Consider the following 11,188-nt stretch of genomic DNA (forward strand, 5'->3'; position numbering starts at 1 on the left):
TAGGTGAGACAGTGGTTAGGGGTTCAAGTTTTGAGTGAGTTGTATGCTTAATCTCACTAAGCCTCACTTCCCCTGTCTATAAAATGATGGGAATAAAAATAAAATTTATTTTATGGGATTCTTCTGAAAATCAAGTGAGGTTATACAAGTAAAGCATCATCAACCATCATCATCTCTGTTCCTATAACAATATTATGAGAGGGTTTTACTATCCTGCAAGGATCTTAAATCTTAAACTGTTAGTGAGGATGTGTATATTCTAGGAACCACCAAATAGGATAACAGGAAAGTAAGGGTTAGCATACATTGTCATCAAAAATAAAACACTTCAGTTCGTCAAAATCTTGAATGTCCAAACTCCAAAGAAATTTATCTTAAATTTGACCTGGGTTTTGAGCAAGTTTAATTTTTACAAAAAGAAAAAAAAAAACCAAACATGTCTTTTGGTCAGGTTAGGGAGATAAATGTGACAAGTTTCCATATACACTTGTACATATTATTGATGCTTCAGGGTGGGAAAGGGAGGTATCTCATTTCCAGCTCCTTGAGGCAATTGTTATTGGAATGAAAAACAGGAAAAGAACTGTGGAAACTTTCTCACTTTGATCATTCCCTTCAGTATACAGTTTGGAACCTGAGAATACTTTAAGAGAGTGGCATTAGAATTTGAAGCCTAAACAGTTTAATAATATTCTTCTGTATTTCTTATTTTTAAATTTTAAGATTAATAAAATGTCATGCTCTCTCTACTAATAGTTAGCTTCATGAAGATTTACTCTGATACTTTGAGGGAAAAGTGTTTTGTTTTTAGGGGTGGGCCATGCCAGTTTCTGAACATAATACTGAAAATGACAAAATGACGTGTCCTGTGTTGACAGCTTTACTTTCCAGTGTTGTGTTTTTCATTTATATAAAAGATTTCAGTGTGTTGTTTTACCACATAAAACATATAAATTATTTTCCATTTTGAAGTAGCTTTTTTCCAGGTTGTTGTTGTTGTTGTTGTTATTTTTAAGAACTGGTTTGTCCCTTCTGTTTTGTTTGCCAGCATAGAGATTTGTAAGAGCAGTTAGATGGCATTATTCCCACTTAGATTTTGTAGTAGTTATTATATATTGGATTGATGATAAAAGCATTTTTATTTTAGCCTTAACTTTGACCTTAAATTTAATCATGTTTTTACTACTACGCAGTTAACAGAGTCTTGCTCTTGAATATTCTTTAGCCATATACATGCCACCAAAAAAATGTTAAGTACAATAAGTTTGGAAATGTATCAGTTTTTGGTACATAACATGCTACCACCAAAATTAGTAAAACAATAACTAACTTACAACTGCTCCTGAATTTATGGGTTTTCTGGTTAGTTCTGGCAGCTTAGCTGCAGGTAGTTCTCTCTAGAGTGGCTTGTCTCACATGTCTGATTGTGGGTGCTGGCTCTTGTCAGTGGAGGTAGAGATAACTGGATTATATGTCACGCATCATCTCAAAGACTAACTTGGACTTCTTCACACGACTGTAGTAGAGTTCATAACAGCAAGGAAGAGCAAGGATTGATGTGTAGGTACTTTTCAAGCCTGTGTTTGCACTGTGTTGAGTAATATACCGTTGACCAAAGCAGTTCACTTGCCAACCCTGAATTCAAGGGTTTGAGAAACAGACTCCATTTATGCAAAGAATGACAAAATCACATTGTGAAGGGGAATGTCTAGAAGCATGAGAGTGATACGATATGTGGCCATTTATCTGTCTACCACCTTGATTTATTTTTTATTTACTTCAGTTTTAATAAAAATAACGTATAGGGGCACCTGGGTGGCTCAGTGGGTTAAGCCTCTGCCTTTGGCTCAGGTCATGATCTGGGGGTCCTGGGATCAAGCTCCTCATCAGGCTCTCTGCTCAGCGGGGAGTCTGCTTCCCTTCCTCTCTCTCTGCCTGCTTGTGATCTCTCTTTCTGTGTCCAATAAATAAATAAAATCTTTTAAAATAAATAAAAATAGTGTATAGATCTTTAAGTATCCAAATAAATTTTTTAAAATCTCTTTCAGTAAATATAAACTAACTCCAAGTGAGTAGAAAGCTTTTAAGCCTTATATTTTGAGATAATTGTAGATTCACATGCCACTGAAGAGATAATAAATATCCTAGATAGCCTCTACCCATTTTCTCCCAATAGTTAACTTCCTGCAAAACCGAACCGTAGTACAGCCAAGCAATTGACATTGATACAATTCTCCATCCGTGTATAGATGTCACCAGCTTTACAAGTATTCCTTTATACATGTGTATTTAGTTCTGTGCAATTTTATCACATGTGTAGACTCAGGAGACCACCACCACGGTCAAGATACACGGTTCCATCATCTCAGAGCCCTCTTAGAGCCCTTCTAAGCCACACCTGCTTGCCTTCCACTGCCTCCCCTTCTTAGTCCTGGATCCCTGGCAATCACTAAATTCATTCGCTATTTTTGTAATTTTATCATTGCAAGAAATATATACAAATAGAATCATAGAGTGTGTAACCTTTGGGAATTAACTTTTTTTCACTCAGCCTGATTAATTACCTGGAAATTTAGCCAATTGTTGCATGTATCAGATGTTTGTGCCTTGTTTTTTGTTGTTTGGTTGGTTGAGGTTTTTTTGTTTGTTTTTTAATTGAGTAGTAGTCCATGATTTGAATGTGCTGTATAGTTTGTTTAACCATTCACCTGGTAAAAGACATCTGGGTTGTTAACCAGTTTGGGGCTATTATGAAAAAAGGTACTATGAATATTTTTGTACAGAGTTTTGTATGAATGTAAATTTCTATTTCCTTGGGGTAAATACCCAGGAGTGAAATTGTTTCATCATACAGTAGCTGCATGTTTAGTTTTTATTTTATTTTTTATTTTCTTAAAGTTTATTTATTTATTGAGCCCCAGCATGAGGCTCAAACTCACAACCCCAAGATCAAGATCACATGCTCTACCAACTGAGCCAGCGGGGCGCCCTACATGTTTAGTTCTGTGTGGGTTTTTTTGTTTTTGTTTTTGTTTTTAAAGATTTTACTTATTTGTTCATTTGAGAGAGAGAGAAAGAGAGAGTGCAGCATGAGCCAGGTGGAAGGACAGAGGAAGAGAGAAAGGAAGAAGTAGACTCCCTGCCCAGGGCTGGGGAGGAACCTGACACAATGCTTCATCCCAGGGCCCCAAGATGACCTGAGCTGAAGTCAGACACTTAACCAACTGAGCCACCCAGGGATCCCCTGCATGTTTAATTTTTTTAAAGAAGCTTCCAAACTGTTTTCTAGAGTGGCTATGCCATTTTATATTCTCACCAGCAATGTGTGAACCATCTGGCTTCTCATTCTCACCACCATTTGATGTTGTCGCTGTTTTTCTTTTAGATGTGTTTACATTCTGATAGATGTGTATTGATAGCTCATTGTGGTTTTAATCTGCATTTCCCTAGTGGGTCGAGAGGTTGACCACATTTTTCTTATGTGTGTTTGCCATCTATTTATCTTTTTCAGTGAAATGTCTGTTCTTGTTTTTTACCCATTCTCTAATTGGATTGTTTGGTTTTCTTACTATAGAGCTTTGGGAGGTTGTTTTTTTTTTTTATATATTTAATATATTCTAGACACCAGACCTTTATTAAATCTTTGGTTGCATTGAGGCACCTGGGTGGCTCAGTCGGTTAAGCATCCGACTTTTGATTGCGGCTCAGGTCCTGATCTCAGGGTTGTGAGATCAAGCCCCGATAGGATGGATCCGGGCTCCACTGTTAAAACTTCATTTAACCTTCATTACCTTCTTAAAGGTCCTGTCTCTAAATATAGTCACATTGGGGATTAGGACCTCAACCTATCAATTTTGAGGAGATAACGATTCAGTCCATAACAGGGTCTATTTCTGGGCCCTCCCTTTTGTCCCATCAGTCTGTGTGTCTGTCCCTCTGCCAATACCACACTTTTGATTATTGTAGCTATTTCAGTAAATCTTAGCATTATCGCTCCCATTTTATTCTTCTTTCAAGATTGTTATAATATTCTAGGACTTATGCCTCTCCATATAAATTTTAGAATAAATTTGTTGGTAAAACTTTACTGAGATTTTGATAGGAACTAGTATTGGTTTTGTTGATTTTTCTCTATTTTTGTATTCTCAATTTTATTGATGTTGGATGTTATCTTTATTATTTCCTTCCTTTGCTTGCTTTAGAGTTATTTTGCTCTTTTGCTAGTTCTTGAGGTGGGAACTTAGGTTATTGATTGAGACTTTTCCTCTTCATCTGTATTCATGCAGTGCTGTATGTATCCCTCGTAGCATTGGCCGTGTCCCACAAATTTTAATTTGTTGTGTTTTCTTTTTCATTCAATTCTGAGTGTTTTTTAAGTATATTGCTTGATCTTTAACTGTTTCCTATTGTCTTTCTGTTACTGATTTCTAGTTTGATCCCATTATGATCTGAGCATGTACTGTGTATTACTCCAGTTATTTTAAATGTGTTGCAGTTTGTGACCCAAGATGTGGTCCAGCTAGGTGAATGCTCCATGAACTCCTGAAAAGATTTTGTATTCTGAAGTAGTTTGGTGGAGTGTTCTGTAGATGTCAGTTTGATAATGTTTGTTGATGTTCTTCAGTTCTTCTTTATCTTGGCTAATTTTCTAATTCAGATGTTTTTCTTTCTCCCTAGTAATTATTTTGTTTGTTTTGCTCTGAAGTCTGTTTTGTCTGATAATCATATAACCACTCATGCTTGCTTTTTTAAAAAATTAATGTTAACAAGATGTATTTTTCTCCATCCTTTTATTTTCAACCTTCTGATTTTGTGTTTGAAGCGAGTTTCATATAGAAAGCATATCGTTGGATGCATGATTTTATATTCACTCTCCAATCTTTGTCTTTTGGTTGGTGTATTTAGACCATTTACATCTGAGGTAATTATTGATTTGTTAGGACTTAAGTCTCCAATTTTATTACTTGTTTTCTTTTCATTTTCTCTATTTCTCGTTACATTTTGGGGGGGGGTCCCTGTGAGCTGCTTGAACATGTTTTAAAATTCTATTTTGTTTTATTTACATAATTTTTTCTGTGTAGTTTGTGTAGTTTTCTTAGTGGTTGCTGTAGAATTGAAGTTTTTATTAGCAGTAACTGCTCCTATGCTTTGGACATTTATAATATGAATCATAATGTGAACATTTATAGTGAACATTTATAATGTGCTAGGCATTATATAAGAGTTTTATAAGCTTTGTATCTGTGTAATCTTTACAGAAACCCCATGAAGAAGGTTCTATTTTAATCCTCATTTTATACCTGAAGACTGATGCTCAGAGAAGTTAATTAATTTGCCCAGTCACACAGTTGTTAAATTGGTGGGCAAACATAGGTCTAACTCCAAAGTTGATGGCTTTAACTGTAATAGTCATTAGTGCTGATTTTACAATAGAGATTTTACTTCAAAATTGTATTTTATCTCATTTCCTAGGATTTGATGATGATGGTTCAGAATTTCATGAACATGTATTTCTGGATAAACACCTGAAAGATTTTCCAAAACAAGGACCAATTCGCCACTTCATGGAGCTGGTGACCTGTGGCCTTTCCAAAAACCATACCTGAGTGTTAAACAGAAGATTGAACACATAGAGTGGTTTAGAAATTATTTTAATGAAAAACAAGACATTCTAAAAGAAAGTGGGATACGGCTTAATTGAAGACCATGGAAATTCTTATTTCAAGCTGTTGGTGATGGATATTAAAACTAAATAAAATAATTTTACTAGAAGTTTTCCTATATTGTGTTAATTATTACATTTGATTTGAATGGTATAAATGTTAAAATGCTTTAAAGTATATAGTGGTAACTGAAGAATATTCTTGCATCGAGAAAAGTTGTCAGTATTTACAGATTCAACTAGTAATTCTTTTTTTTTTTTTTTAAGATTTTATTTTTATTGATTTACAGAGAAACAGTGAGAGAGTGCAGGGGAAGTGGGAGAGGGAGAAGCAGGGAGCCCAGTGCAGGCCTGGATCCCAGGACTCTGGGATCATGACCTGAGCCAAAGGCACCAGACACTTAACAACTGAGCCACCCAGGCGCTCCATCAACTGGTAATTCGTAACAAGAAGAATATCTTAGAATTACTACAAGTTTAAGACAACTTCTTTTTCTTTTCAGTGACTATGCTTCTTTGAAATACAATTATTAGCCACATATCTGATGACATCAGAGTGCTCTAACAGTTGAGATGGTTTATAGACAGGTTTATATGCACTGACTATGTATATTTACACACACATATTTTTATTTATATATCTTTATATATTTCACCCTAAATTAATTACCCTTATCAAAGTCTAGGTCATGAACAAGAAGTAACCTTGTAGAGATAAGTGGCTTATTCTAACCCCTCTAGTCCTTTAGGTCTTTGTGCCAAAGTTAGAACTATTTATTTTCTATTACGGTGCTTAGCAGTGTGACTCAAATTCATACAACTCAAAGGAATAAAGATTCTAAAAAACTCAAAACAAGAATTTAGTTTATAGTGGTCGTACGCTAGTAGTGTTTTAGGCTCCCGGCATAAGCAAATGGAAATCCTATGAAGGAACCCATCATCAACTCAGAATTCAAATTACAAAACACATAAGGAAATAAAACTGTGTGATTGGACACGAGCAGAAGCAGACTCATAAGGTCTTTAAATGTTAAGCTTGGGACACCTGGGTGGCTCAGTCAGTTAAGTGGCCAACTCTTGATTTTGGCTCAGGTCATGATCGCAGGGTCATGAGATCAAGCCCTGTGCCCGGCTCTGTCCTGGGTGTGGAACCTGCTCTCTCTCAAATAAATAAATATTGGACTTATGATATACTATGAACTAAATGTGAGATAGAGTAAAATATAGAGCAGGAGATAATAAAAGTGACTAGATGTTGGGAAACGAAAATTTAAGGAGTCTAACAACAGATTAGACACAAAGGTAGATCTAAAGAAATCCATATGGGTGCACCTGGGTGGTTCAGTAAATTAAGCATCCAACTCTTGATCTCAGCTCAGGTCTTGATCTCAGGGTCAAGAGTGTTGAACCTGGGGTACCTGGGTGGTTCAGTCGTTGGGTGTCTGCCTTCAGCTCGGGTCATGATCCCAGGGTCCTGGGATCAAGCCCCACATCGGGCTCCTTGCTCAGCGGGAAGCCTGCTTCTCCCGCTCAATTCCCCTGCTTGTATTTCCTCTCTCGCTGTGTCTCTCTCTTTCAAATAAATAAACAAAATCTTTAAAAAAAAAAAAAAAAAAAAAGAGTGTTGAACCTACTTAACCCACTGAGCCACCCAGGTGCCCCAAGAGTGTTGAACCTAGTTTTAGAAAAAAGTGCCCAGTGTGAAGCCTACTTAAAGAAAAATCCATATGTAGTGCAGAGAAGAAAAGAGAAAAGAAATTTGAAAGAGAGGTAAAGATTGATACAAGAAGGTAACATTTGTTAGGCACCTGGCTGGCTCAGTTTGTAGAGCATGTGACACTTGAACTCATGACGCTTGAACTCAGAGCCATGAGTTCAAGTCGCATGTTGGGCATGGAGAACTACTTAAAAAAAGATTTTTTTAAGAGAAGGTAACATTTGTGCAATCAGATTTCCAGAAGGAGAGAAGAAGAAATGGGTCAGAAGCTATCTGGATACTTGAGGAGTTTTTATGGTTTATGAAAGACATCAATTCACAGACAGTAATCTCTTGCTCATATATAGAAACTGCACCCAACAACAACAAAATACATTCTTTACTAGAACATGGGGACACCTGAACTTTTTTGAGTACTTAGTTCATTTATTTTTAATCATAGTTACTGATCTATTTGGATTTATTTTTACTAGTTGCTTTTGTGTACCTTTTGTATGCTTTGTTGCCTTCATTTTGGTTATTTTTTCTCATGTCATACTAGTGGAAGAGAGGGATAAAACATAAAATATCTTAAAAATAAGGGCTAAGGGGCGCCTGGGTGGCTCAGTGGGTTAAAGCCTCTGCCTTCGGCTCAGGTTGTGATCCCAGGGTCCTGGGATCGAGCCCCACATCGGGCTCTCTGCTGGCAGGGAGCCTGCTTCCCCCTCTCTCTCTGCCTGCCTCTGTGCCTACTTGAGATCTTTGTCTGCCAAATAAATAAATAATCTTTAAAAAATAATAAAAGAGGGGCGCCTGGGTGGCTCAGTGGGTTAAAGCCGCTGCCTTCGGCTCAGGTCATGATCCCGGCGTCCTGGGATCGAGCCCCGCATCGGGCTCTCTGCTCAGCAGGGAGTCTGCTTCCTCCCTTCTCTCTCTGCCTGCCTCTCTGCCTACTTGTGATCTGTCTGTCAAATGAATAAATAAAATCTTTAAAAAATAATAATAATAATAATAATAAAAGAGCATCTACATGCCTTTAAAAAAAAAAAAAAAGAAAGAAAGAAATTGGATCCCTAGTTTAAAGATCTTCCTATAAAGGGGCACCTGACTGGCTCCGTAGAGCATGAAACTCTTGATCCCAGGGTCGTGAGTTCTAGCCCCATGCTGGGCATAGAGATAACTTTAAAAAAAAACAAACTTCCAATAAAGAAAGCAACAACTTCAGACTATTTCTCAGGAGAGTTTTAAGCCTTCAGAAGAAAGGTAATTCTTGGGGAGTCTGGGTGGGTCGGTGGGTTAAAGACTTTGCCTTCAGCTCAGGTCATGATCTCAGGGTCCTGGGATCAAGCCCCACATCCGGCTCTCTGCTCAGCGGGGAGCCTGCTTCCCTCTTTCTCTGCCTGCCTCTCTGCCTACTAGTGATCTCTGACTGTCAAATAAATGAATAAAATCCTTTAAAAAAAAAAAAGAAGAAAGGTAATTCTTACACAAATTATTCTAAAGCACAGAAAAAGAACAAACCTCAAATTAATTTCAAGAGACTAGAATTAACAAAGGTTAATCATAATCATGAAGGCACATTTGAAAAACCAAACAACATGGCAAACTAAATCTAGCAATGAATAGGAAAGAAACAAGAGTCAAACTGAGTTTATTCCTGGAATGCAAGGGAGGTTTAACAATGGGGAAAAAACTAAAGAATTAAAGAATTAAAAAATTAAAATTATAATTATATAGTAAATTATATATAATTATTAAAAAATTAAAAAATTAAAGAATGCAGGGGTATCTGGGTGGCTCAGTCGGTTAAACTTCTGACTCTTGGTTTTGGCTCAGGGTCATGAGATTGAGCCCCACGTGGGCTCCGTGCTCAGCATGAGTCTGCCTGGGATTCGCCCCCTCTCCCCTTCCCTCCCCCTTGCCCCTCTCCTCACTCACACATGCACACGTGCTCTCTCTCTCTCAAATAAATAAAATCTTTTAAAAGCGGTGGGGCTGGGGGTGCGCCTGAATGGCTCAGTCGGTTAATCGTCTGCCTTCAGCTCAGGTCATGATCCCAGGGTCCTGGGATGGAGCCCCACACCAGGCCCCCTGCTCAGCGGGGAGTCTGCTTCTCCCTCCCTCTCTCATGGTCTCTCCCTCTCTGTCCCTCTCAAATAAATAAGTAAAAATCTCTAAAAAATTATATGGGGGCCTAACCTATAAGTGTAGCAAGAAAAAAATATATATAAAAGCTATTAGAATTAGAAATTCATTCTAAAGTAATCCTCATTGAATCACACCCTTTCTGGACAGAGACTGAGATTTGCTTCTAGCAAATAGAATATGGCAAAGGTGATGGGGTAGTCACTCCCACAACTGAGTTACGTTCTAGGCAAAAGTGATGAAATTCATCCCTCTTGTGATTACATTACGTTACCTAAGACTCCTTGTTAGCCAACTGGGTGAGAATTCTACTGGCTTTGAGGAAGCTGCCATGTCATGAAAAGGCCTACGAACAGGCCACATGCAGTTTCCCTGGGAGCAGAAGGCAACTCCTGCCTGACAGCCAGCCGCAAAATGGAGATCTCAGTTCCACAGCCTCCAACCGCTGAATTCTCCCACCAATCTTGGAAGAGGACCCCAAGCTCTGAAAAGTCACAGAGCCTAGCGGACTCCTTGACTGCAGCCTTGTGAGACCTTGAAGAGGGGACCCAGTTAAGTGACCCACAGAAACTGGGAGATAATGTGCATGCTGTTCCAAGCCACTAAGTCTGAGGTTATTTGCCGGAACCCAGAAAGGAATACAGAAAGGAAGAATGAAATTGTCATTATTAGAGTCTATGATTATGTAGGGAAAAAATAACCTACAAATTATAATAGGAGAATTTAGCAAGTTTGCAACTGCATTTCTATATACCAGCGACAGAAAAAAGATGATTTATGAGATCCTGTTCATAGTAGCATCAAAGATATAAATGAACAAAATCTTAATGAAAGATATTTAGGATGTTTGTGAAGAAAACCTCTTAAAACTTTAATGAAACATAGTAAGTAATAAAAAATAAGGAAAAAAGGGATGTCCGACTGGCTCGGTCAGTAGAGGATGACACTCTTGATCTCCAGGTCTGGAATTTGAGCCCCATGTTGTGCATGGAGCCTACTTAAATTAAAATAATAATAATATAATAATAACAATGAAAATATTTAAGTAAGTAGATGGATAAAAAGTTCATGATAACAAAATTCAATAATTTGATACTTGGGGCGTGTGGGTGGCTCAGTCGGTTAAATGTCTGCCTTCAGCTCAGGTCATAATCCTGGAGTCCTCTTACTTGGTGGGGGACCTGCTTCTCCCTCTCTACCTGCTGCTCCCCCTCTCCCTGTCAAACAAATAAATAAAAAAAATTTAAAAAACATTTAAAACAAAAATATCTTCACAGCTCTGGAGTAGACAAGGATTTAAAATATCAAAAAGCACCATCTCAAAAAAAAAAAAAAAAAAAAAAAAGCACCATCTCTAAGGAAAAGATTTGTAAATTTAACTTAAAATTTAGAACTTTTAATTTAAAAAGGCAGTGCCAAGAGTGCAAAGATAAGCCTCAAACATGAAGATATAGTCACCAAATAATTTGTATATAACATACATAGAGAACTCCTAAAAATCAAATAGAGGGAAATAAACCAACTGAAAGAATGTGGTCAAAAGACAAAGGCAGGCATTTCATTTCATAGGAGGAAATATATAAATAGCTAATAAGTAGATGAAAAATGTTCAGAGAAATGCAAATTTAAGCCATATTGTGATAACATTTGTATTCTCTTTAGATGGGTGAAAAATTAAAAGGCAG

At 37.3% G+C, this 11,188-nt stretch overlaps 1 protein-coding gene across 1 annotated transcript in view; it reads left to right on the top strand.

Moving 5' to 3' along the window:
- LOC308339381 (small ribosomal subunit protein mS31-like) overlaps positions 1-5,772 on the top strand; it is a 31,883-nt gene extending 26,111 nt beyond the window's left edge. Inside the window, exon 7 of the mRNA XM_080797979.1 lies at positions 5,473-5,772. Coding sequence (XP_080654105.1) covers positions 5,473-5,606 — 134 coding nt within the window. The 3' untranslated portion in view covers positions 5,607-5,772. The remainder of the gene's footprint in view (positions 1-5,472) is intronic.
- The last annotated feature ends 5,416 nt before the right edge of the window (positions 5,773-11,188 follow it).

This window comes from Martes martes, assembly GCF_963455335.1.
Source record: "Martes martes genome assembly, chromosome: 3".
NCBI classification, from domain to species: domain Eukaryota; kingdom Metazoa; phylum Chordata; class Mammalia; order Carnivora; family Mustelidae; genus Martes; species Martes martes.